The sequence below is a fragment of the Salvelinus fontinalis genome, chromosome 7 (assembly GCF_029448725.1).
Source record: "Salvelinus fontinalis isolate EN_2023a chromosome 7, ASM2944872v1, whole genome shotgun sequence".
NCBI classification, from domain to species: domain Eukaryota; kingdom Metazoa; phylum Chordata; class Actinopteri; order Salmoniformes; family Salmonidae; genus Salvelinus; species Salvelinus fontinalis.
In genome coordinates, this window is record NC_074671.1 from 15,202,283 (window position 1) to 15,229,309 (window position 27,027).

General features: G+C 50.0%; 2 protein-coding genes across 3 annotated transcripts; one reads left to right on the forward strand and one right to left on the reverse strand.

Moving 5' to 3' along the window:
- Nucleotides 1-11,731: 11,731 nt before the first annotated feature.
- On the forward strand, nt 11,732-18,494 carry LOC129859044 (tumor necrosis factor ligand superfamily member 10-like). 2 transcript variants are annotated; one of them, XM_055928377.1, is made up of 6 exons: nt 11,732-12,074; nt 13,554-13,694; nt 14,160-14,205; nt 14,523-14,654; nt 15,756-15,991; nt 17,751-18,494. In XM_055928377.1, the coding sequence occupies exons 1-6, from the start codon at nt 11,958-11,960 to the stop codon at nt 17,958-17,960; spliced, it is 882 nt and encodes a 293-aa protein (XP_055784352.1). In that variant the 5' UTR covers nt 11,732-11,957; the 3' UTR covers nt 17,961-18,494. The 2 variants fall into 2 exon arrangements, with proteins under 2 accessions (XP_055784352.1, XP_055784353.1); XM_055928378.1 differs by having other exon boundaries at nt 11,736-12,074; nt 14,538-14,654.
- An 837-nt stretch (nt 18,495-19,331) lies between these two features.
- LOC129859043 (E3 ubiquitin-protein ligase MSL2-like) lies at nt 19,332-24,962 on the reverse strand. The gene is made up of 3 exons (XM_055928376.1): nt 23,488-24,962; nt 20,497-21,845; nt 19,332-20,402 (listed from the first exon to the last, which is right to left on the reverse strand). The coding sequence occupies exons 1-3, from the start codon at nt 23,627-23,629 to the stop codon at nt 20,100-20,102; spliced, it is 1,794 nt and encodes a 597-aa protein (XP_055784351.1). The 5' UTR covers nt 23,630-24,962; the 3' UTR covers nt 19,332-20,099.
- Nucleotides 24,963-27,027: the final 2,065 nt, after the last annotated feature.

Sequence of the window (27,027 nt, forward strand, 5' to 3'; positions counted from 1 at the left end):
TCAAAACATTTTTGGGGGGCACATGGGGAGATTGGCAGAGTCAGGGTTTAGACCTGACCCAACTCCCCGTGCTTACTGTGGGGAGCATGTGACCACTCGGGCACCGTGTTATGCGGTGATGCGCACCATGTCACGGATTGTGCCGGCTCAGCGCTAGTGGCCTCCGGTGCGTCTCTTCGGTCCAGGATATCCTGCGCCATCTCTACGCACTGTATCCCCAGTTCGCCAGCACAACCCAGTGTGGCCTGTGCCAGCTCCCCGCACTTGCCGTGCTACAGGGGGGATTCAGCCAGGACGCGTTGTGCCAGCTATGCTCCAGACCTCCAGTGCGCCTCCACGGCCCAGTATATCCTGCGCCGGCTGTACGCACTATGCCTCCAGTGCACCTTCATAGCCCAGTGCATCCCGTGCCAGCTCTCCACACTCACCGAGCTAAAGTGGGTATCCAGCCAGGACGTGTTGTGGCAGCTCCCCGCACCAGGCTTCCAGTACGTCTCCTCAGTCCGGTGAGACCTGTTCCGGCTCCACATATGAAGCCTCCAGTAATGATCCATGGCACGAAGCCTCCAGTGATGATCCATGGCCCGGAGCCTGTAGTGATGATCCATGGCACGAAGCCTCCAGTGATAATCCATGGCCCAGAGCCTCCAGTGATGATCCATTGCCCGGAGCCTCCAGTGATGATCCATGGTACGAAGCCTCCAGTGACAATCCATGGCCCAGAGCCTGTAGAGACGGGCCATGGATTGCCTGCGGCAACGGGCCCCGGTCCGGAGCCTCCGGCGACGAGCCACGGTCCAGGTGTCCCGGCAACGAGCCGCGGTCCGGAGGACCTGGCGACGATCCCTGCACCGGAGGTGCCACCGAAGTGGGGGGAGCCTAAAGCGGGGCGGGGTCTGCGTACCACACCGGAGCCCCCACCGAGAGTCGATGCCCACCCGGACCCTCCCCTATAGGTTCAGGTTTGCGGCCGGAGTCCGCACCTTTGGGGGGGGTACTGTCACATTCTGACCTTAGAGATCCTTATTTATTCTCTATGTTTGGTTAGGTCAGGGTGTGACTCGGGTGGGAGATTATATGTTTTCTATTTCTTTGTTGTTTTTGCCATGTGTGGTTACCAATCAGAGGCAGCTGTCTATCGTTGTCTCTGATTGGGGATCATATTTAAGTTGTGATTTTCCATTTGGGTTTTGTGGGGAGATATTTTCTGTTTAGCCGTTTTGTTGCCTGACAGAACTGTTCACTTTCGTTTTCTACTTTGTTATTTGTTGCGATGTTCAGTTTTATTAAAAATCATGAGCGTATAACACGCTGCACCTTGGTCTCCTTCTTCAACCCACGAGAGTCGTAACAGTCTGACTATAAAATATATATGTATCTGTTATTGAGCCTGACTATGAAATATAAATGTATCTGTTGAGTCTGACTATGAAATATAGATCTATCTGTTATTTAGCCTGACTGTGTCTGTACTTGTTTCAAATTTTTCTCTTCGACTTAGATAAAGTTTCAGTGGTCTGTGTTGGTTCAGATAGGACTTTGTCTTCGTAATAGTTCTGTATTTCAAGGTGAAAAGAGTTCTTCTGGTTTTAAATTAAAAATGTCTGTGTGCATGTACGTGCGTGTGGGCTGTTCTGTTTTAAAGAATGCAGTTTGAATCTCCAGGATGTTTGTAGCTGAACTGAGAGTGACACACCTCTCTATTGATACAGGGTAAAATCACACACACACACACACACTTACACTCAGACATGTCAGCTATGTGAGTGTGTGTGTTGAATCGTAGCTGAAGCCTTCAGGCAGGAGATGGCCTATCAGGTTGAGACTTGGGGAACCTGTTCTCATTTTCTGTCTCTCACGCTCTCCTTTCCTCTCTCTTCCTCTTTCTACCTCTCCTTTCTTTCTCAGGACCTGAGGAACAGAGGAGCCAGACCATCACATGACCCATCACATGACAGTAGAGGATGAGGAGGTACATGCTCTCTCAACACATCTGAGTGTGTAGTTTGTGTGTAGTGTGTGTGTAGTGTGTGTGTGTGTGTGTAGTTTGTGTGTAGTGTGTGTGTGTGTAGTTTATGTGTAGTGTGTGTGTGTGTGTGTGTGTGTGTGTGTGTGTGTGTGTGTGTGTGTGTGTGTGTGTGTGTGTGTGTGTGTGTGTGTGTGTGTGTGTGTGTGTGTGTGTGTGTGTGTGTCCCTGACCTCGCGTTGGGAGTCAGTCTCCGTGCTCCAGGGAGAAACCCGTTAATCACTTGCTGCTGGACGATTTATTTCAAAAGAAAACAAAGAGAAAACGGAGAGAATGTGGAAAGAGAAGTGTGGGAGAGCATGGTGGGGGAATGTGATAGGAGAACATTATCACTGAGTAAAGGTTACTTTGTTCACTGCTTTCTGACAGATGGAGAGAGGTGGGGGGGAGGTGATTGAGGGAGAGAATGGGAGGAAAAGGGGTAGAAAGAGCGAGGGCTTCGGGTGAGTAAATATCTGGATCAACATAAAGACAGTCTGTATCTAAGGTCTCAGACACTGAGTCAGACCCCCCCACACACACACCCACACACTCTGACATCCCCCACATATTGTATGTAATTGTATCTCACAGAGCTCGCCCCTCTCTACCCCTCTCTCCCAGATTCCTGAAGTGAAATGAGGCATTGAGTTAGCAGCTCCCGTTACAATAGTGCTAGTTAACACACACACACACACACAGTAACACACACACGGTAACACAAATCTAGTTGTATTATACATTATTGTTTTGTTTTCTCAACTTTTCGGTCCAAACGTAAACTGAACAAAAGAAAATTGTCCCAAAACTTTAGAAAGATTCTGTCAATTTAATAGGATGTTTTTGATCATATGTTCATACAACACTTGAACCGAAGAGTAAACAACAACAAAAAGCTGTGGTACCAGTTACTTTATAATAATGAGATGAAACAACTACACTGACAAAATCTAAACACAACATGTAAAGTTTCATGAGCTGAAATAAAAAAGATCTCAGAAATGTTCCAAACACACAAAAAGCTTATTTCTCTCAAGTTTTGAGGGAGCGTGCAATTGGCATGCTGACTGCAGGAAGATCCACCAGAGCTGTTGCCAGATAATTTTATGTTCATTTCACTACCATAAGCTGCCTCCAATGTCGTTCTAGAGAAGGGGGGGGGGGGGGGCTGAGAAGCGTTCCTGTCTGTAATAGAGCCATTTTGTGGAGAAAATCTAATTTTGATTGGCTGAACCTGGCACCAAAGTGGGTGGGCCTGGCTGCCAAGTGGTTGAGCCTTGGTCCTCCCAGACCCACCCATGGCTGCGCCCCTGCCCAGTCATGTGAAATCCATAAATTAGGGCCTAATGAGTTCATTTCAATTGACAGATTTTCTTACATGAACTGTTAACCCAGCAAAATCTTAGAAATTGTTGTATGTTGCGTTTATATTTTTGTTCAGTATAGATTTTTACAGTGCACACACACACACACAGTCTGTAGATCATCTTTAGGAGCAGATTGTGTCTCAGTTGGGGCTTTTCCTGGCGTCAGCGAAAATAAACGATGCCAAAAACAGAACTCTGGAAAACCCCAAATTTCCTCTTTGGCCATTGGTCAGTTCTCTGCTTTCCCAATCGTTCAATTGGCCCATTATATTGTCTCCCGCCTCCCACCCCCCTGTGGTGTGCATGTGCCAGATAAACTGCCATGGTCATGGATGTATTGTTTAGCTGTGTGTGTGTGTGTGTGTGTGTGTGTGTGTGTGTGTGTGTGTGTGTGTGTGTGTGTGTGTGTGTGTGTGTGTGTGTGTGTGTGTGTGTGTGTGTGTGTGTGTGTGTGTGTGTGTGTGTGTGTGTGTGTGTGTGTGTGTGTGTGTGTGTGTGTGTGTGTGTGTGTTATAGAGCCATTTGGTTGGCTGAATTGTTTAGCTGGGATAGAGTTCTGAGGAGGTCATGTCAACACCAAAGTGGAGAGGGAGAGAGGGGGAGGGGAGGGAGAGAGAGAGGGTGGATGGGTGGAGGTAGAATAGATGGAGAGAGATAGAATAGATGGAGAGAGATAGGATGGATGGAGAGAGGTAGGATGGATGGAGAGAGGTAGGATGGATGGAGAGAGGATGGAGAGAGGTAGGATATATGGAGAGAGGTAGAATAGATGGAGAGGGATAGAATAGATGGAGAGAGGTAGGATGGATGGAGAGAGGTAGGATGGATGGAGAGAGGTAGGATGGATGGAGAGAGGATGGAGAGAGGTAGGAAATATGGAGAGAGGTAGAATGGATGGAGAGAGGTAGAATGGATGGAGAGAGGTAGGATGGATGGAGAGAGGTAGAATGGATGGAGAGAGGTAGAATGGATGGAGAGATGTAGATGGGTAGAGGGGGAGGGGAAGAGAGGCAGGGGAAGAGATGGGAAAGGAAGAGAGGGAGAAGAAGAGATGGGAGGGGAAGAGATGGGAGGGGAGAGAGGGAGGGGGAGAGAAGGAGGGGAAGAGAGGGGGGGATGGGGGAGAGGGTAAGAGAGGGAGGGGAAGAGATGGGAAGGGAAGAAAGGCTGAGGAAGAGAGCGAGGGGAAGAGAAGGGGGGGAGAGATGGGAAGGGAAGAGAGGGGAGGGGAAAGAGAGAGAGAGGAAGAGAGGGGGAGTGAGGGGAAGAGAGCAAGTAGTAAAGTTCCTTTAAAAAAGTGATTTTGGGGTGGACATTGTGTGTGGTATGTGTGTGTACGTAAAATCATAGATAAACTGAGTCCAGCCACTCTCAGCAGGGATAACAATTTTTATTTAACTAGGCAAGTCAGTTAAGAACAAATTCTTATTTACAATGACAGTCTACCCTGGGCCAAACCCTAACCCGGACGATGCTGGGCCAATTGTGCACCGCCCTATGAGACTCCACTGCGCCACTCGAGGGCCCCATATAATAGTGATGATGACTCTATGACTCAGACCTCCCCAAGCCCCCTGGATGAGACAGACCCAGACCTCCCCAAGCCCCCCTGGATGAGACAGACCCAGACCTCCCCAAGTCCCCCTGGATGAGACAGACCCAGACCTCCCCAATCCCCCCTGGATGAGACAGACTCAGACCTCCCCAGGTCCCCCTGGATGAGACAGACTCAGACCTCCCCAAGCCCCCCTGGAGGAGACAGACTCAGACCTCCCCAAGTCCCCCTGGATGAGACAGACCCACACCTCCCCAATCCCCCCTGGATGAGACAGACCCAAACCTCCCCAAGTCCCCCTGGATGAGACAGACCCAGACCTCCCCAATCCCCCTGGATGAGACAGACCCAGACCTCCCCAAGTCCCCCTGGATGAGACAGACCCAGACCTCCCCAAGTCCCCCTACCTCCCCAAGTCCCCCTAGATGAGACAGAACCAGACCTCCCCAAGTCCCTCTGGATGAGACAGACTCAAACCTACCCAAGCCCCCCTGGATGAGACAGAACCAGACCTCCCCAAGTCCCTCTGGATGAGACAGACTCAGACCTCCCCAATCCCCCCTGGATGAGACAGACTCAGACCTCCCCAAGTCCCCCTAGATGAGACAGACCCAGACCTCCCCAAGCCCCCTGGATGAGACAGACCCAGACCTCCCCAAGTCCCGCTAGATGAGACAGACTCAGACCTCCCCAAGTCCCCCTGGATGAGACAGACCCAGACCTCCCCAAGCCCCCCTGGTTGAGACAGACTCAGACCTACCCAAGCCCCCCTGGATGAGACAGACCCAGATCTCCCCAAGTCCCCCTGGTTGAGACAGACCCAGAACTCCCCAAGCCCCCCTGGATGAGACAGACCCAGACCTCCCCAAGCCCCCCTGGATGAGACAGACCCAGACCTCCCCAAGTCCCTCTGGATGAGACAGAATCAGACCTCACCAAGCCCCCCTGGATGAGACAGACCCAGACCTCCCCAAGTCCCCCTGGATGAGACAGACCCACACCTCCCCAAGTCCCCCTCGATGAGACAGACCCACACCTCCCCAAGTCCCCCTGGATGAGACAGACCCACACCTCCCCAAGTCCCCCTGGATGACAGACCCAGACCTCCCCAATCCCCCCTGGATGAGACAGACCCAGACCTCCCCAAGTCCCCTGGATGAGACAGACCCAGACCTCCCCACGTCCCCCTGGATGAGACAGACCCAGACCTCCCCAAGTCCCCCTAGATGAGACAGACCCAGACCTCCCCAAGCACCTCTGGATGAGACAGACTCAGACCTACCCAAGCCTCCCTGGATGAGACAGACCCAGACCTCCCCAAGTCCCGCTAGATGAGACAGACTCAGACCTCCCCAAGTCCCCCTAGATGAGACAGACCCAGACCTCCCCAAGCCCCCCTGGATGAGACAGACCCAGAACTCCCCAAGTCCCGCTAGATGAGACAGACTCAGACCTCCCCAAGTCCCCCTGGATGAGACAGACCCAGACCTCCCCAAGCCCCCCTGGATGAGACAGACTCAGACCTCCCCAAGCCCCCCTGGATGTGACAGACCCAGACCTCCCCAAGTCCCCCTAGATGAGACGGACTCAGACCTCCCCAAGCCCCCCTGGATGAGACAGACCCAGACCTCCCCAAGCCCCCCTGGATGAGACAGACCCAGACCTCCCCAAGTCCCTCTGGATGAGACAGAATCAGACCTCCCCAAGCCCCCCTGGATGAGACAGACCCAGACCTCCCCAAGTCCCCCTGGGTGAGACAGACCCACACCTCCCCAAGTACCCCTGGATGAGACAGACTCAGACATCCCCAAGCCCCCCTCGATGAGACAGACTCAGACCTCCCCAAGTCCCCCTGGATGAGACAGACCCACACCTCCCCAAGTCCCCCTGGATGAGACAGACCCACACCTCCCCAAGTCCCCCTGGATGACAGACCCAGACCTCCCCAATCCCCCCTGGATGAGACAGACCCAGACCTCCCCAAGTCCCCTGGATGAGACAGACCCAGACCTCCCCACGTCCCCCTGGATGAGACAGACCCAGACCTCCCCAAGTCCCCCTAGATGAGACAGACCCACACCTCCCCAAGTCCCACTGGATGACACAGACTCAGACCTCCCCAAGCCCCCCTGGATGAGACAGACTCAGACCTCCTCAAGTCCCCCTAGATGAGACAGACTCAGACCTCCCCAAGTCCCCCTGGATGAGACAGACCCAGACCTCCCCAAGCCCCCCTGGATGAGACAGACCCAGACTTCCCCAAGTCCCTCTGGATGAGACAGTCTCAGACCTCCCCAAGCTCCCCTGGATGAGACAGACCCAGACCTCCCCAAGTCCCCCTAGATGAGACAGACTCAGACCTCCCCAAGTCCCCCTGGATGAGACAGACCCACACCTCCCCAAGTCCCCCTGGATGAGACAGACCCACACCTCCCCAAGTCCCCCTGGATGACAGACCCAGACCTCCCCAATCCCCCCTGGATGAGACAGACCCAGACCTCCCCAAGTCCCCTGGATGAGACAGACCCAGACCTCCCCACGTCCCCCTGGATGAGACAGACCCAGACCTCCCCAAGTCCCCCTAGATGAGACAGACCCACACCTCCCCAAGTCCCACTGGATGACACAGACTCAGACCTCCCCAAGCCCCCCTGGATGAGACAGACTCAGACCTCCTCAAGTCCCCCTAGATGAGACAGACTCAGACCTCCCCAAGTCCCCCTGGATGAGACAGACCCAGACCTCCCCAAGCCCCCCTGGATGAGACAGACCCAGACTTCCCCAAGTCCCTCTGGATGAGACAGTCTCAGACCTCCCCAAGCTCCCCTGGATGAGACAGACCCAGACCTCCCCAAGTCCCCCTAGATGAGACAGACTCAGACCTCCCCAAGACCCCCTGGATGAGACAGACCCAGACCTCCCCAAGTCCCCCTGGATGAGACAGACCCACACCTCCCCAGGTCCCCCTGGATGAGACAGACTCAGACCTCCCCAAGCCCCCCTGGATGAGACAGACTCAGACCTCCCCAAATCCCCCTGCATGAGACAGACCCACACCTCCCCAAGTCCCCCTGGACGAGACAGACCCACACCTCCCCAAGTCCCCCTGAATGACAGACCCAGACCTCCCCAATCCCCCCTGGATGAGACAGACCCAGGCCTCCCCAAGTCCCCCTGGATGAGACAGACCCAGACCTCCTCAAGTCTCCCTGGATGAGACAGACCCAGACCTCCGCAAGTCCCCCTAGATGAGACAGACTCAGACCTCCCAAAGCCCCCCTGGATGAGACAGACTCAGACCTCCCCAAGCCCCCCTGGATGAGATAGACCCAGATCTCCCCAAGTCCCCCTGGTTGAGACAGACTCAGACCTCCCCAAGTCCCCCTAGATGAGACAGACCCAGACCTCCCCAAGCCCCCTGGATGAGACAGACCCAGACCCCCCCAAGTCCCGCTAGATGAGACAGACTCAGACCTCCCCAAGTCCCCCTGGATGAGACAGACCCAGACCTCCCCAAGCCCCCCTGGATGAGACAGACCCAGATCTCCCCAAGTCCCCCTGGTTGAGACAGACTCAGACCTCCCCAAGCCCCCTTGGATGAGACAGACCCAGATCTCCCCAAGTCCCCCTGGTTGAGACAGAATCAGACCTCACCAAGCCCCCCTGGATGAGACAGACCCAGATCTCCCCAAGTCCCCCTGGATGAGACAGACCCAGACCTCCCCAAGTCCCCCTGGATGAGACAGACCCAGACCTCCCCAAGTCCCCCTAGATGAGACAGACCCACACCTCCCCAAGTCCCTCTGGATGACACAGACTCAGACCTCCCCAAGCCCCCCTAGATGAGACAGACTCAGACCTCCCCAAGTCCCCCTGGATGAGACAGACCCAGACCTCCCCAAGCCCCCCTGGATGAGACAGACCCAGACTTCCCCAAGTCCCTCTGGATGAGACAGTCTCAGACCTCCCCAAGCTCCCCTGGATGAGACAGACCCAGACCTCCCCAAGTCCCCCTAGATGAGACAGACTCAGACCTCCCCAAGACCCCCTGGATGAGACAGACCCAGACCTCCCCAAGTCCCCCTGGATGAGACAGACCCAGACCTCCCCAGGTCCCCCTGGATGAGACAGACTCAGACCTCCCCAAGCCCCCCTGGATGAGACAGACTCAGACCTCCCCAAATCCCCCTGCATGAGACAGACCCACACCTCCCCAAGTCCCCCTGGACGAGACAGACCCACACCTCCCCAAGTCCCCCTGAATGACAGACCCAGACCTCCCCAAGTCCCCCTGGATGAGACAGACCCAGACCTCCTCAAGTCTCCCTGGATGAGACAGACCCAGATCTCCCCAAGTCCCCCTGGTTGAGACAGAATCAGACCTCACCAAGCCCCCCTGGATGAGACAGACCCAGATCTCCCCAAGTCCCCCTGGATGAGACAGACCCACACCTCCCCAAGTCCCCCTCGATGAGACAGACCCACACCTTCCCAAGTCCCCCTGGATGAGACAGACCCACACCTCCCCAAGTCCCCCTGGATGACAGACCCAGACCTCCCCAATCCCCCCTGGATGAGACAGACCCAGACCTCCCCAAGTCCCCTGGATGAGACAGACCCAGACCTACCCACGTCCCCCTGGATGAGACAGACCCAGACCTCCCCAAGTCCCCCTGGATGAGACAGACCCAGACCTCCCCAAGTCCCTCTGGATGAGACAGACCCAAACCTCCCCAAGTCCCGCTAGATTAGACAGACTCAGACCTCCCCAAGTCCCCCTCGATGAGACAGACCCACACCTCCCCAAGTCCCCCTGGATGAGACAGACCCACACCTCCCCAAGTCCCCCTGGATGACAGACCCACACCTCCCCAAGTCCCCCTGGATGAGACAGACCCACACCTCCCCAAGTCCCCCTGGATGACAGACCCAGACCTCCCCAATCCCCCCTGGATGAGACAGACCCAGACCTCCCCAAGTCCCCTGGATGAGACAGAACCAGACCTACCCACGTCCCCCTGGATGAGACAGACCCAGACCTCCCCAAGTCCCCCTAGATGAGACAGACCCAGACCTCCCCAAGTCCCTCTGGATGAGACAGACTCAGACCTACCCAAGCCCCCCTGGATGAGACAGACCCAGACCTCCCCAAGTCCCGCTAGATTAGACAGACTCAGACCTCCCCAAGTCCCCCTAGATGAGACAGACCCAGACCTCCCCAAGCCCCCCTGGATGAGACAGACCCAGACCTCCCCAAGTCCCGCTAGATGAGACAGACTCAGACCTCCCCAAGTCCCCCTGGATGAGACAGACCCACACCTCCCCAAGTCCCCCTGGATGAGACAGACCCAGACCTCCTTAAGTCCCCCTGGATGAGCCAGACCCACACCTCCCCAAGCCCGCCTGGATGAGACAGACCCAGACCTCCCCAAGTCCCCCTGGATGAGACAGACTCAGACCTCCCAAAGCCCCCCTGGATGAGACAGACCCAGACCTCCCCAAAGCCCCCTGGATGAGACAGACCAGACCTCCCCAAGTCCCCCTACCTCCCCAAGTCCCCCTAGATGAGACAGACCCAGACCTCCCCAAGTCCCTCTGGATGTGACAGACCCAGACCTCCCCAAGCCCCCCTGGATGAGACAGACCCAGACCTCCCCAAGTCCCTCTGGATGAGACAGACCCAGACCTCCCCAAGTCCCCCTAGATGAGACAGACTCAGACCTCCCAAAGTCCCCCTGGATGAGACAGACCCAGACCTCCCCAAGTCCCCCTGGATGAGAGACCCAGACCTCCCCAAGTCCCCCTGGATGAGACAGACCCAGACCTCCCCAAATCCCCCTGGATGAGAGACCCAGACCTCCCCAAGTCCCCCTGGATGAGAGACCCAGACCTCCCCAAGTCCCCCTGGATGAGAGACCCAGACCTCCCCAAGTCCCCCTGGATGAGAGACCCAGACCTCCCCAAGTCCCCCTGGATGAGAGACCCAGACCTCCCCAAGTCCCCCTGGATGAGAGACCCAGACCTCCCCAAGTCCCCCTGGATGAGACAGACCCAGACACACACACCAGTGCCTCTAGCTTTTTTGGATCCCTAAGCGAGACTTGGTTCCCACACCTTTTAAAATAATTTCATGCAATCCTACTCATTTTGGGGTGAGAGAAACTGCAGCAGTTTTAAAGCTAATTTCCTGCTATTCACATTTTGCCATGACTTATGCCATGTTCATATGCTATCTGAGTGAGAGTGACTAACTAAATCAATATGGGGCCCCTGGAGGTCAGGGCCCCAGGGCACATTCCCTGCATGCCCGGTTGGTCAATTGGTGCTGATTAGGCCTAGGCCTACTACAAGGTTTATAGCTGGACTAGCTTACCTAGCAATCTAAAGAAGAAATCTGACATGGGATAACTGAGTGACTGACATAACAAGAGAAAAAGTGCTGATGCGCTACCAAATGTCGAAATGGCACATTGTGCATTCTACTATTTTAACTCTCAACAGTAAGTTGAGACCCCGACGGAGTTCTTAAAAATGGGGGCCCCGACCAAAAAAAACGCCCGAGCACATATTGAGGCCAGATGTTTAAGATACAGAACTGAGAAACAAGATCCATTTATTAACCAGACAGAAAAGTCCTGTTTTTCTTATAGAACAATGGAATAATAAAAACGTAACTTATTGACACGTGATACGTCTATGCCTACAAAGAGAGAAGTGCAGATGTTAGTAGGCCGAACATAGATATGTAGTCTATATCTATGTAGCAAACTGACATCCTAGCGTAATAATAATTTCATTTCAGGTTTGGTTTATTTTTAGCCAGAACCGAAAGTTCCTCCAAGACTCCGTCAAGTTTTTCTTCGCCGTGGCTTTGCCTGCTGTCCTGACTCTGACTTTCCCTCTCCTCCCTCTGCCTGTCGCTCTCTCACTCTCTGCTGGAGGGAGGGGGGGACAGAAGTTAGCTACCCTCTGCTCCGTTTTTGTTCTGGAACCGGAGCGGAACAGAGAAGGGCGTGAGGCGGTGTTCGGTATGGCGGGAGGCTCAAGCGGCGTCTCATTTCTCGGGGTTTTGCTGCTCGCTGCGATTCTGGTGCAGACCGTGGCCGTTACTGTCACCGTGCTATACTTCACTAACGTCCTCAACACGGTAAGAACCGGGTGAAAAATAAGGGTGGCAAAAATACACTTACTATATAAGGTCGCTTGATGGAGCTTGGATTTTGCACTTTTGTGACTATTCCATTGGCTCCATTGTTTCGGGCAAACTAAATGATGTATGTTGAAAGTATTTGAAATCTATTTGATCCAGGCTTGATACGTGTTGTTTACCTTGTGTTTATGAGATGTTATGCTGTGCATGCCAATTCGCACACAGTCGGAGAAAGTAGTTATGTTCCAATAAAGCTTTTGCATGAAAACTTGTTGCTCTGCAAATGATTTCCCTGACTTGTTTGTTGATTGTAATAAACATTGCCTACGTGTGCAGAGAACGCTCAGTGCATTCTGTAAGATAAGGAGTGTTTGTGTTGTAGTGATGTGCCCTGGGAATAAGGAAGTTCTGTGCAGAGAACTGCAAAGGTTAGTGTTGTCTGGAATCCTTGGGATGTCCTTAGCCTAACCCTAACCTTAACCCCTACATTACCCCTTAACTTACTCTAACCCTAACCATTTTAAAGTTAAACTTTAATGGGGTAACATTAGTTAGGACATCCCAAGGATCCCGGAGAGCAAAAGATTGACGTCAAGAAAACTTTGTTGAGATGCCAATTATCCAATTGTATTGTTTTCTTATTGTTTAACCTTGTTTTAGCAGGGAACATTAAGTGTATTCTCAGTGCATTGTCCAAGTGGTGTTGAAATTGTAAATGTTTGACTTTTGTTAGGCTCTTTTGTGTTCTCTCATGCAGCTGTGTAACCTGGATTCTTTCCATAATGATTGAGCAACAATGCTGACTCTCCCTCTCGGCTTCCCTATACTCCCCCTCTCTCCCATTCTCCTCTTTCTCTCTCTCTCGTCTGTCTGTCTGTCTGTCTGTCTGTCTGTCTGTCTGTCTGTCTGTCTGTCTGTCTGTCTGTCTGTCATCTCTCTAGTCTCTGTCTGTCTGTTCCTCTCTCTGTCTGTCGGTCTGTCTGTCAGTGATTACGATCAGTGGTTATGGCTGTTAATCATTACCAACCTGTATACAACAGGAAACTGAAGCCTAAAAAACAGCAACAGAGAAACGTTCTGAAGACTTATTCAGACAGACACTCCATTTGAACATGGCAGTATTAGTTTGATTACAGTGTAACTTGAGGAAGTGAAGTTAACAACTGTTTATGATGCCGTGTTCTCAACTCTGGTCCCCCAAGAATCCCTAACAATGTTAGCCTACACCCTAACAACGTTAGCCTACACCCTAACAACGTTAGCCTACACCCTAACAACGTTAGCCTACACCCTAACAACGTTAGCCTACACCCTAACAACGTTAGCCTACACCCTAACAACGTTAGCCTACACCCTAACAACGTTAGCCTACACCCTAACAACGTTAGCCTACACCCTAACAACGTTAGCCTACACTCTCTGTTGTTCAGATGAAGGAGGTGTGTAGTATTTCATTGAAATGTGTGTGTTGTTCAGATGAAGGAGATGTTTGCAAGGAGCAGTGTGTCGTGTCTGACACGGGCCGACCTCAGAGGGGGATACATACGCTCCTCCACCGAGGGGAGAGGAGACCCCTGCTGGCAGGTCACACAGCAACTACACATCCTCATAGAGAAGGTAACACACACCCTCATAGAGAAGGTAACACACACCCTCATAGAGTAGATATCTGCCTCGCAGGGGTCCCAGGTCTTCTGATAGGACAGAGGGGCTCCCTATATCATTTACCATTATCCACAGATCTAGGATAAGATTACTCACCCTTAATCCTAACCTTAACCATTAGGGGGGAAACGCAAAACTGACCAAAGATCAGCAACTTCACTCGCCTCAGAAGAGTTTCAGACATACAATGGGGTCTTTGTAGTGCAGTCTGGGATTGGATCCACTGTGGTTTAATCAGCACTGGAATGTACTCACCTGGCCAGAGACACACGCAGACACACATATACTCACACACACTTTTTTCAATAAGGTTTTGGCTTTTATTTGAAATATGTTAAATAAATTGTCTTTCTCTTCTTTCTGTCTGTCTGTCTGTCTCTCCCCTGTCTCTCTCTATCTGTCTCTCTCTCTCTTCAGTCTTTGTCTCAGCGATATCAGAGGGAGATCTCCTCAGCAGTTAGAGGTGAGATAATGACCTGTCTGACCTATAGAACTAGGGCAAAATGGCACCCTGTTCCCTGTCGGACTGCGATTTGAATTAGTAAAGCTAACATAGTAATAAGTAAGCAAGCCTTGTCCAGAACGGCTCATAGGGCAGGAGTGAGGAGCCTATCCCCAGTTTCTGTAGCATGAGGAGGCTTGATGTACAATTTCCAGCTATGGACAGGACGCTAGTAAACCACTACATATAAGTAACCTTTAATGGGAATGTCCATTTTACAAGTTCTATGTTGTTATCACTGACTGATGTTTGACTAGGACAACTAATTGATGTTCTAGCTCTCTCTCTGTCAGATGAGGTGTCCAGGGTGTTGCCCTCACTGGTGATGGAGGACCGGGCTCCTTCTCGCCCCAAAGTCGCCGCCCACGTCACTGGCAGCTTGGCTCCCAAAGCAGAGAGGGAGGGAGGAAGTGAGACCTGTTTCAATTTTCACCCTTCATACTCTGCAACTACAACAGAGACAGTGTGTGTGTGTGTGCGCCCTGTGAAGCCTGGTGTTAAGAGTTTGATGAATGCAGGTTAGACTCTGGGGCCATGTGTCTCACACCTGTGTGTGCTGTGTTCTTCAGGTGTGTGTGTGTGTGTGTACACTTCATAGAGAGGGGAGAGGAGAGCTTCAAAGTGATTACATATCACTACAGTAACTAGTAATACAGACAGCAAGCAGTATGTGTCCCATGTGAGCTTTTAACCCAGTGGTAGATCTGGTAGAATGCACCAGCCCGGGACAGACTGACAGCTCGGGGTGAAGTGTTCCATTTATAGCCCAGGCCTAGTCTGTAGACATACAGTATTTTATTGTTTTGCCATTTATGGCATCTTACAGCACACTTTCAATAATATATATTGAGGGGATTGAGGCCATTTACACTTAGTGGACAAAACATTAAGAACATCTACTCTTTCCATGCCCAGGTGAATCCAGGTGAAAGCTATGGTCCCTTATTGATGTAATTTGTTAAATCCACTTCAATCGGTGTAGATGAAGGGGAGGAGACAGGTTAAAGAAGGATTTTTAAGCCATGAGATAATTGAGACATGGATTGTGTATGTGGGCCATTCAGAGGGTGAATGGGCAAGACAAAATATTTAAGTGCCTTTGAACAGGGTATGCTAGGAGCACCGGTTTGAATGTGTCAAGAACTGCAACGCTGCTGTGTTTTTCACCATCAACAGTTTCCCGTATGTGTCAAGAATGGTCCACCACCCAAAGGACATCCAGCCAACTTAACATTGGAGCATTGGAGTCAACATGGGCCAGCATCCCTGTAGAACGCTTTCGACACCTTGTAGAGTCCATGCCCCGACGAATTGAGGCTGTTCTGAGGGCAAAAGGGCGTTGCACAATATTGTGTCGCAATATTAGGGAGATGTTCCTAATGTTCCGTATACTCAGTGTCCGTAGACTGTTCTATTCTCAACCAATTCTATTGTATTCTGTCTTAAGACCTAGCTCTGTCTAACTCCTGACCCTGCCTACTATTGCCTTTCTCCTTCCTGTCTGGCCACAGGTTCTCCGGGGCGACGTGTGCAGGGGCAGAAGATCTCGTGGTGGGAGGGGCATAAAGGGCTGGCATTCCTTCAGGAAGTCAGATTGGTTGACGGGGAGCTGGTGGTACCTCGCCCAGGACTCTATTATATCTATGCCCAGACCTACTTCAGACACACCCACCCCGAGGGAGAGGAGGGGGAGGAAGAGGAGGAGGAGCAGAGGGGGAGACCCATGCTGCAGTATGTCTATAAGAAAGTGAGTTCACGGTGCCACGGTCGTGTTCAACATTTGTCCTATAAGAACGTTTGTTTTTAACATTTTGGATAGCTACAGTTGAAGTCGGAAGTTTACATACACCTTAGCCAAATACATTTAAACTCAGTTTTTCACAATTCCTGACATTTAATCAAGTAAAAATTCCCTGTCTTAGGTCAGTTACGATCACCACTTCCTTTTAAGAATGTGAAATGTCAGAATAATAGTAGACAGAAGTATTTCAGCTTTTATTTCTTTCATCACATTCCTAGTGGCTCAGAAGTTTACATACACTCAATTAGTATTTGGTAGCATTGCCTTTAAATTGTTTAACTTGGGTCAAACATTTTGGGTAGCCTTCCACAAGCTTCCCACAATAAGTTGGGTGAATTTTGTCCCATTCCTCCTGACAGAGCGGGTGTAACTGAGTCAGGTTTGTAGGCCTCCTTGCTCGCACATGCTTTTTCAGTTCTGCCCACAAATGTTCTATAGGATTGAGTTCAGGGCTTTGTGATGGCCACTCCAATACCTTGACTTTGTTGTCTTTAAGCCATTTTGACACAACTTTGGAAGTATGCTTGGGGTCATTGTCCATTTGGAAGACCCATTTGCGACCAAACTTTAACTTCCTGACTGATGTCTTGAGATGTTGCTTCAATATATCCACATAATTTTCCTCCCTCATGATGCCACCTATTTTGTGAAGTGCACCCGTCCCTCCTGCAGCAAAGCACCCCCACAACATGATGCTGCCACCCTCGTGCTTCACGGTTGGGATGATGTTCTTTGGCTTGCAAGCCTCCCCCTTTTTCCTCCAAACATAACGATGGTCATTATGGCCAAAAAGTTATATTTTAGTTTCATCAGACCAGAGGACATTTCTCCAAAAAGTACGATCTTTGTCCCCATGTGCAGTTGCAAACCGTAGTCTGGCTTTTTTATGGCGGTTTTGAAGCAGTGGCTTCTTCCTTGCTGAGCGGGCTTTCAGGTTATGTCGATATAGGACTCGTTTTACTGTGGATATAGATACTTTTGTACCTGTTTCCTCCAGCATCTTCACAAGGTCCTTTGCTGTTGTTCTGGGATTGATTTGCACTTTTTGCACCAAAGTACGTTCATCTCTAGGAGACAGAACGCATCTCCTTCCTGAGCGGTATGACGGCTGCGTGGTCTAATGGTGTTTATACTTGCGTACTATTGTTTGTACAGATGAACGTGGTACCTTCAGGTGTTTGGAAATTGCTCCCAAGGATGAACCAGACTTGTGGAGGTCTACAATTTTTTTCCTGAGGTCTTGGCTGACTTCTTTTGATTTTCCCATGATGTCAAGCAAAGAGGCACCGAGTTTCAAGGTAGGCCTTGAAATACATCCACAGGTACACCTCCAATTGACTCAAAATTATGTCAATTAGCCTATCAGAAGCTTCTAAAGCCATTTCATAATTTTCTGGAATTTTCCAAGCTGTTTAAAGGCAGTCAACTTAGTGTATGTAAACTTCTGACCCACTGGAATTGTGATTAAGTGAAATAATCTATCTGTAAACAATAGTTGGAAAAATTACTTGTGTCATGCACAAAGTAGATGTCCTAACCGACTTGCCAAAACTATAGTTTGTTATCAAGAAATTTGTGGAGTGGTTGTAAAACGAGTTTTAATGACTCCAACCTAAGTTTATGTAAACTTCAGACTTCAACTGTATGTGATATTGTGAGAGTTTATGGAAGGTAGTTGTAGTGATGGTGCTGTCTCCTCCACCAGGTTTCCTCCTACCCGGTACCCATCCTGCTGATGAAGACAAGCAGGACCTCCTGCTGGTCCCGGGACTCCCAGTTCTCTCTGCACTCCGCCCACCAGGGGGGGCTGTTCCCATTGGCTGCCGGAGATCACCTCCTCGTCACCGTTAGCAATGCCTCCGCCATCGACATGGATGAGAGGAGCAGCTTCTTCGGGGCTTTCCTGGTCAGCTAGAGGTCAGGGGTTCGTCTGTATGGTGACTCAGAGGGCTGGAACCTGGGATACACACTGTTTGGGAGCCATGTATGTGTACTGACAGACAAATAATTTGAGAGCTGTGTGTGTGTTGTACAAAGCTTTAAGCTCTGTGACTGTGCTGGACATGTGAGCGGAGCTTGTGTGGTTATCCAATCATCTTCCACCCTGGTGCCTAGGATCCAGCCTTCGCTCATGGCTCATCCAATGAGCTGTGTCCAAGGCCAGCAGGCCTGTGTTGATTGGATGAAAAGCAGCTGAGTGGCGTGAGGTAGGGGTTCAACGTCTGCTTTATAACTTCATTGGACAAATGACCAATAATCAACCAATGAAAAGTGAAGGGATGATTGTGAATAAGTCTTAATACTCTTTTCATCCATCCTAAAAGGATGAGTCTCCTTCTCCTGTTTGTATGAACTCAGAGATGATTTTAATGTAAATATGAACGTGGGGTGTTTTGGTGTTGTGGTTCTGTGTTATAACTGTATGGACATTGAATGTTGTTTGATTGTAGCCTGTCATATTTTTAACACAACCCCAAGCTCTCACCTGAGTAACACTGCCTGCGACCACACATTCAATATAGCACTTTTTCACTTTGTTTCACAGTATAGATGTTTCAGGCCATGAGCCAGGAAGCCTACTGTAGCCCAGACCCACTGTGGGAACCAGTTAGGACATTGGTAATACTCACTTTACTAAAAGATTTACTGATTCTCCCGACAGATGATGGACTGATATATGTCCATAGTTACAGACAAGCAGAGGTCTGGACAGGGTTGCCAGTTAACCCGCCTCACTGGAGGGGGGGGGGGGGGGTTGAATAATTTTACCGTTCATTCATGACTCCTGTAGATCCAGATATGTGTGTGGCCGTGGAAGCGACGTTACCATGGAGACACACTAAATAGGTTGTTGATGTTAATCACTCGTGCACAACTGCTCTCATGTTCATGTAGAAAACATGTCCGTAAATGTGCACAATAAAGACACCAAAGAAACAAATATAGGCTACCGTTGCTTGTAGTCATGTATAGCAGTAAGCATTCAGTGCCAATCTATCACAACAAAACAGACTTGAGTCAAGGCGTCTTATGTGTGGACATTATATCAAGCATCTCACGCCCCCTACTGGTGGGTAGATATTACTGACTACTAGTGGTCATACTAAATAAAGACTGCAGGTGAGCTGACCACAGGACAAAGAGGGTGGAGGTAGGTATGCATTGTGCATGGTAAGTCATGTGAAGCAATTTGTGTAATGTGAATTGTGATTATTTCATTGGACTTTAAATACTCTGATATTTAATTTTGCTTTGGTGTAAGTGTCAAAAAAACAACAACACAACATAGGTTTTGATTTTCTTTTTTGTGGAAATATGTTCCATGTATATTACAGGTTTTTAATGCCCGAGGGAAACAAAACGACAGCTGGAGACAGCAGAAACTAGCACTAAAAGGACAGCGACATCATTTAGACAGAGAACCGCCCACACGGGATTTGATAGGCTGACAGTTGGAGTGGGTGTGGCCCACCGCTACCTAGGTTAGGTGACATCCAATAAATACTGCAAATGTTTGTTAATGTAACTTATAAAATATATCATAAAACATCCTCTTAAATGGAATTTAATAAGTTCTGTGTACAAAAACAAAAGTTCATAAATTACAGTCAGTCTACTGATGTCGGTCTGTGGCTGAGTCCTGCCAACAGGCCTAGGGCCTGTCAAATGGCACCCTACCCCCATCTAGTGTACTGAGGCCCTGGCCAAAAATAAGTGAACTATCTCCGGTACCACCCCCCTCTGACACACAGCACAACGAGCCCATCGCAGGCCAACACGTCATGCCCTACACATCACCGATAGTACAAAACAAAACTTCTAACCCTCGCAAAATAAAAATCTCTGAACATACAGTAACGATATCCCTCTTCCATCCATCTCATCAGTACGTAAGACCAAAAGCACGTTCCAGGCCCTGTATGGAGAGTGTATATGTGTCTCTGAGTAACACTCCCTCTACCGCCTGTCACAGTAGCTGCCTTATTCTCAACCCCGCCCCTCCAGGTCCATCTGCACAGCCCATTGGTCAATAATGTCCAAGGAGGGCAGGTCTTCAACAGTCAAACCTCATGTCCAGCGAATCATCATACCCCCTGTCCTCATGTCCTGCCCCCACCCCGGACAGGAAGGACACCCCCGTCGCTCCTGTTGCCGTGGTGATGAGCTGGTTGCCGTGCGGGGTGTTGCTGGTTGCCGGGCTACGCAGGGCTGCAGCGGTGATGGAGGTGAGGTTGATGCCGAGGGTGAGCCTCGTCTGTTCTAGAGCCTTCTCTGGAACCGCAAACGCCTCCAACTTCTTCTCCCCGTTCGCCATGTAGGAGTTCTGGCAGCCGCGGCAAATACAGTCCAGACATGCCTTGGAGGAATATTCATATTATTTACAATCAGTGAACTACAAATAGGGGAACACTGATTTCATACCAAGCCATAGTAAATCTATAGTAACTCACCTTGCGGTTGGAGTAGCAGGGGCAGCGCTGCCCCCTGCAGGTGAGAACAGAGGGGTTCTGAGTGGCTCTCCCACACTTACAGCCCTTCTTCTCCACCGGCTTCTTGTACAGGGGCTTGGAGGGGCTGGGTGGATGGGAGAGAGGGTGAGCATGGCCGTGGGGGGGCAGGCGGTCACGGGGCTGGGCGCGGGACTTGGGGACCCCCTGCCTGGCCTTGGTGTAGGCCTTCTTAGGGCCCCCGTGGTGCTCCAGACTCTTCTTCAGTCCCTTGGATGACACCAGCATTGTCTTACCCACCTTGGGAGGCCCTCCATTCGGCACAGGCGCCAGGTGAGGCGGGGTGATGGCGGAAGGGAGTTTGGGCTCCCGTTTGACAGTGGCGGTTGGGTTTGGGAGGTGAAGGGGGTTGGTGGCGCCCAGGGGTGGGCCTCTGAGGATGGTGGCGATGGGGAGGGGCTGCACCTTCTCACTGTCGCTCTCAGAGCGTGAACGCTTGCGATGGCAGTGAGGGGGTAGGCGGGGGAGGGCAGGGGTGGGCTGGGGTGGAGGCAGGGGAAGTCTAGGGATGTTCTCTGGGGGGAGGGAGGGGGTGAGGCGAGGGGAGTCAGGGGTAGGAGGGCAATAAGATCCGTTGTGGGGGGGTACAGAGGGATTGTCTGGCTGGGGGTCAGGCAGTTCAGGGTTGGGTTCTGGCTCCAAGGTCCTAAGAACCTCCTCCACGCTCAACAACAGACCTCCGCCATGTTTAAGCTCCTCCCCAAATGTGCTAATGTTACAAAGTCCCACCTCCCCACTACCTAGCACGTCAACACACACAGGTAGCTCCTCCCCCAAGCTCTCCTGCTTCAGAACACCTCCACCTGTAGCTAAGGTAATAGGTGGTGGCAAGTCCTGATTGGCCAGGCCGTTACAGTCGTGAAGCCCGTTAACCCCGCCCACAGGGATAAGCCCCTCCTCCTTGCTCTCCTCTGCAGGCAGAGCCTCAGTAGGTCTGAGGTCAGAAATTGAAGGGGCTGTCGGCGGAGACTGGCTCGCCAAATCCATAGTGTCCTCCCCTTCCTGCTCGCTTTCGGCCAATGACAGGCCCTCGTTAAGAATGGCGAGGAGGTCGGGCGAATCACTGGCTGCGCTAGCAATGTGCGGTGCGAGAGGTGATTGGGCGATGTAGAGGCAGAGCTTCCTGTAGCAGTGGACCAATAAGGAGAGCTGTCTGTTCTCCTGGAAGCGGGAGTAGTCTTTACACCAGGAACAGGACGGCTTGAGCAGCATCCTCTGGCCCTTACAGCCGCGACACACATAGTGCTGGCACTGGGAGTTAGTGGGCGCTATGGGGTCCTGCAGCAGGTTACCTAGAGGAGAGAATAATTTTTTTGTCATTTATGCTAAGACAAACATGTATTTATCCTTTATTCAACTGGGTGAGAACAGTTGAGATATAAATCACTCCAATGGCAGCATTACAATTGTCCATATAACATAACACAATAAACCATAAACATGAACCATAATCATCATTAATAACGAGTTGGTGATATGAAGCTTAGCAGTGGACTGATGATAATGAGTAGAGGAGGTGGGCTATATATAAAAGTGATTCATTCAATTGCTCTTCCGCTCTGAATATTCAACTGTAATGAAGTGAGCACAACACCAAAGCAACAGCATGTCAATTAAGTCAACGACATCGGTTTTGAATAAACCCCTTTGTCATATAAATAGTATAACATGTTCCAGGTAGAAAGTGAAGAGGGTTCATATTCTGTTAAAAGCATATTAAAACCGTTTATAAAGCGGTAATATTCAAAGAAGCGGCTCAACACTGATTGCCTCTGCAAGGCTTGATGACCGCTGTGCTTTGAGAGCAGCTTCCTTAGCAACGGTGGTCGTTAGGGATGGCAGCTGAGAGAGGGGGCTCACGCTGCAGATGGAGGGAGTTTAGAAACAACAACGCCTTACATACACGTTACCATGTTGGATGCGTCCTCTACCCGTCACACACACACTAAAGCGGCTGCAGTTCCGACTTCAGTCATGTTTAGTGGGCCAGTAACCGAAAGGTTGCTGGATCGAATCCCAGAGCCGACAAGGTAAAAATCTGTCGTTCTGCCCCTGAACAAGGGGGTTAACTCCCTTGTTAACTCCCCTCACTGTTCCCCGGTAGGCTGTCATTGCAAATAAGAATTTGTTCTTAACTGACTTGCCTAGTTAAATAAAGGTTACATAAAAATAAAATGAAACGTGCTTACAAGCCCTTAACCAACAATGCAGTTAAGAAAACACTTACAAAATAAACAAACAAAAAATTAACAAAATAACAATGAGACTATATACAGGGGGTACCGAGTCAATGTGCGGGGACTAACACACCAGTAGTATTCTTCACTGAGCTAGTGCGGCTGCCCGGCCTCCTTCCTTCCTACAGGAAGGGGCTCGAAATGCATTTCTAAAGACTGCGCACGCACCGTCTCACAACACAAACATGCCCCCCACTGACAGTCACGAGGGCACCGGACAGAACAAAGGACGTTGAATGAATGAATAAATAAACATCTGACAAACACTCGCTTCGGTTCTGACTGTGCAAACACAGGTAGCTGTCCGACAGTGATTTAGTTACATATGGGGTGGAGCAGGGAGGTTAGCTACCTAGCTATGAAGAATGGGGAAATGTAGCTAACCAGTGTAGTAGCAGTGTAGTAGCTAGCTACTAGTTTGATTTTATTCAGTCTAAAACTGGATCAGTGTGAAGCTATGGAACACATTGAAATGGATAGTAGGGAAACGTGCAGTAGCTAGCCTAGTCAGTTTAAGTAGACGTCCACGCCATCGGCTAACTAGTTTGCCCGACATCCAATGGGAATGGGGGTGTGTCACAATGACTGGGGTTCCATGGCGGGGATACAGCTAGGCTAGGTAGGTATAGTAGCTATATGGATATATACAGGGGAACCGAGCCCCTTAAAATAATAATAATACTGCCGATGCACTTACCACACACGAGGCAGGACAGCGACTGGCGAAAGAAGGGCAGCTGCTTGTAGAGCTCCGCCAGGGCCCGGGGGTCGCGAGGGTCGCACTGCAGCACCGAACGACACGCGGACACGTACAGAGTGGTGGCATTCACCGGGTTCATCTCAACAGCCAGGGGACGGAAACATCCAGTCCGAGAAAAAAACGAACGAGCAAACACACACGCACAGGTCCTCCGGCGAAAGTCCTGTGGCTCCCGTTTAAATGGAGAAGAGGCTCACAACTCCCTTCTCGTTCGTTCTATTATTGCCTAAAGGAGGATGGGAGGGCATAGATGGGTGATGTAGCTACTAATGGTGCTAACCTAGCTTAGCTTTATCGCCAAAATAGTGCTGGTAAGATAGTCTATGCACAAAATATGTAAATGTGTGATACAGCTAGAAGGTAAGTTAGCTGCAAATCAGTTAAACACACAGGTATGAAGTCTGTTCGTGGTAACATGGGTAGAGCATTACTGTATTCATAATCACAACCAATTCATCTTTAGCGTTTTCCTCTTTTCCACGGCACGAAATATGCCCAAATGATCATCATGGCATAAAAATAAACCTCTTAATCCCATTAAGTGCATACATACAAAATAAATCTCGAGCAAATGAATTTATCAAAGCCCGTTCACTTGTCTTTCACACAATCCGTGGTGCGAGCAGCACTCGCTGGTCGAGTTATAATTCAACAACAATACAGTCACTGGTGTGGTGGCGCTCTTTCTCCAACTCCGGCCTCCAATTATCCACTGTTAGGCACCTTCGTACCAAATTCAAACAGAGCTGCTTTGCTAACCTTAATAGTCAAATCTTATTCGCTTATTCTCCCGCATTCCTCCCTTATTCGTATCTTCCTCAGATTTTTAGTTAAAGTTGGCTCCTCGACTTCTGGCCTGCATATTCGTGGCACGTAGGCAGTGATAGTCAGCAAGCAGCACGCTCAGATTCTGTTGTTGTCCGCGGTTCATGGCGGCTACGCTGCGACAACAAAACAGGCCGCCTTGGCTCCCGCTAGCGCACGGAGTTAAAGCCAGTTAGCGCAGGATAACTAACAAGAGGGGGTAAACTGGAAGAGGTAGTGGAGAATGGAAAGAGAGTATGGAAATCTTTGTTGAAGAAGTCAAATAAGCGCCCGTCAGAGCACCGGAGTATATTTACGCCGGCCGTGCGAGCTTGCACCGGCGACACCAGGATATCAAGAACAAAAATAGGCCGCTTTTCCTCTTTTTGGAATTAGTCCTTCGTTTTTACCTCCTCTCCGATTGAGTATGAGCAAAAACGCAATCGGTGAGACGACGTTATCTGTTAGCGTTCGAAGAAGAATAACACTCATGTGTATTATTGGAGTAAGATTGTAACAGTTGTGTGTTTGTATAGCCTGCTGCTATCGCCAGGCGCGGAGGTTATTCTCCCCTCCCTTTTCCTCCCGCAGTCAATCAAACAGAGGGGCGCTGTTTCTCACATCTCGCGAGAATAAAATTCTTCTTCGTGTGGTTTTCCGGCAGCCTAGACACTTTCTTCACAGAGTTTCTAAACCCAGAAGCGCAGCGTCCCGAGACTTCCGGGAACGCTTGCGAAACAGACCAAACAGGACCAGGCTGGGGTTTGGGGTTCGAGAAGTCAATGAGAAAAGTTACAAATTCTTCCTTAGTTGTTCATTTTCTCGAAATCTAAAAGCGCAACCTAGATTCGAGCCAATGTTTTAAGTAGTTGAATTTCGTACTACTCCAACCTCGTTAAAGTGACAAACTGACACGTTTTCATTTTCGTCAAAAGCAACTTTATATTGAAGGAGTGCCTTTGATTTGTCGGCCTGCACACGCGCAGTTTGACGCGAGAGACCATTAAACCAGATGACGTGTTTCTACGCATGAGTTTAGCTAACCAACATCACCATGACATCGCCTACAAGCAGTGTTGGCCTAGCTTCATACTATACTGTCTTTGCTTTCTTCTTCTCCTCTGGTATTATGGCGGTCCGCAAACAAACGTTAAAGGCGCATGCCACCACCTACTGTACGGGTCGTGAATGAGAATAAACCCATCATATACCATGCAAAAAAACAAAAACATCCCCACTCCTTCCGCCATACTCCAAATCACATCCCTACACAGGCTCAGGGGCCTGTGAGGACGGAACATTAGTGGACAGGATTCCTTGTAATGCCTTTCCCTGAGTCCCCAAAAACTTTCAGCTGCAATCACAACAATTTTATTTAGTTATTTAACCTTTATTTAACCAGGTAGGCCAGTTGAAAACAAATTCTCATTTACAACTGCGACCTGGCCAAGATAAAGCAAAGCAGTGCGACAAAAACAACATAGAGTTACACATGGGATAAACAATCGTACAGAAAATAACACACTAGAAAAATCTGTATACAGTGTGTGCAAATGAAAGATGGAGGTAAGGCAATAAATAGGCCAATAGTGGCGAAGTAATTACAATTTAGAAATTTACACTGAAGTGATATATGTGCAGATGAGGATGTGTAAGTAGAAATACTGGTGTGCAAAAGAGCAGAAAAACAAAAACAAATATGGGGATGAGGTAGGTAGTTGGATGGGCTATTTACAGACGGGCTGTGTATCGTTAAGCTGTGTATCGTTAAGCTGCTCTGACAGCTGACGCTTAAAGTTAGTGAGGGAGATATAAGTCTCCAACTTTAGTGATTTTTGCAATTCGTTCCAGTCATTGGCAGAAGAGAACTGGAAGGAAAGGCGGCCAAAGGAGGTGTTGGCTTTGGGGATAACCAGTGAAATATAACTGCTGGAGCACGTGCTACGGGTGGGTGTTGCTATGGTGACCAGTGAGCTGAGATAAGGCGGAGCTTTACCTAGCAAAGACTTGTAGATGCCCTGGAGCCAGTGTGTTTGGTGACGTCGCTCTGGATAAGAGCGTCTGCTAAATGACTTAAATGTAAATGTAAATGTGACGAATATATAGCGGACCAGCCAACGAGATCATACAGGTCGCAGTGGTGGGTAGTTTAAGGGGCTTGGGTGACAAAACGGATGGCACTGTGATATATTGCATCCAATTTGCTGAGTAGAGTGTTGGAGGCTATTTTATAAATGACATCGCCAAAGTCAAGGATCGGTAGGATAGTCAGTTTTACGAGGGTATGTTTGGCAGCATGAGTGAAGGAGGCTTTGTTGCGAAATAGGAAGCTGATTCTATATTTAACTTTGGATTGGAGACGATGCCTATTTTCTCAGATGTCCTCTTTGTTTGCGCTGTGCAGTTTATAACCAATGCAATAAACGATACAAAGTCCACCTCTTTAACATGCAACATGTCAAGATCCTGTTGGCGAGTAACATTTACTAGTTCCTCTAATCCAACTACCATGGTTTCTTCAACATTACTCCCTTCTTCCACTCTTCTCAACGCCTCCTAATAGGAGACACGCTGGACAGCCCTTACTCTTGTCACCTTGGTGTCCTTCATCCTAACAGGGCACTTCATGGTTTCGGGCACATGCTCGCCACCACAATTGCAGAATTTCACCTC

Excerpts from the sequence above, each read along its gene's own strand:
- LOC129859044 (XM_055928377.1), top strand. The coding sequence starts at position 11,958 with ATGGCGGGAGGCTCAAGCGGCGTCTCATTTCTCGGGGTTTTGCTGCTC. Across the intron at positions 13,695-14,159 it reads TACACATCCTCATAGAGAAG|TCTTTGTCTCAGCGATATCA; the intron begins GTAACACACACC and ends CTCTCTCTTCAG. Across the intron at positions 15,992-17,750 it reads TGCAGTATGTCTATAAGAAA|GTTTCCTCCTACCCGGTACC; the intron begins GTGAGTTCACGG and ends CTCCTCCACCAG.
- LOC129859043 (XM_055928376.1), bottom strand. The coding sequence starts at position 23,629 with ATGAACCCGGTGAATGCCACCACTCTGTACGTGTCCGCGTGTCGTTCG. Across the intron at positions 21,846-23,487 it reads GCTGTCCTGCCTCGTGTGTG|GTAACCTGCTGCAGGACCCC; the intron begins GTAAGTGCATCG and ends TCTCTCCTCTAG. Across the intron at positions 20,403-20,496 it reads CCTGCTACTCCAACCGCAAG|GCATGTCTGGACTGTATTTG; the intron begins GTGAGTTACTAT and ends TATTCCTCCAAG.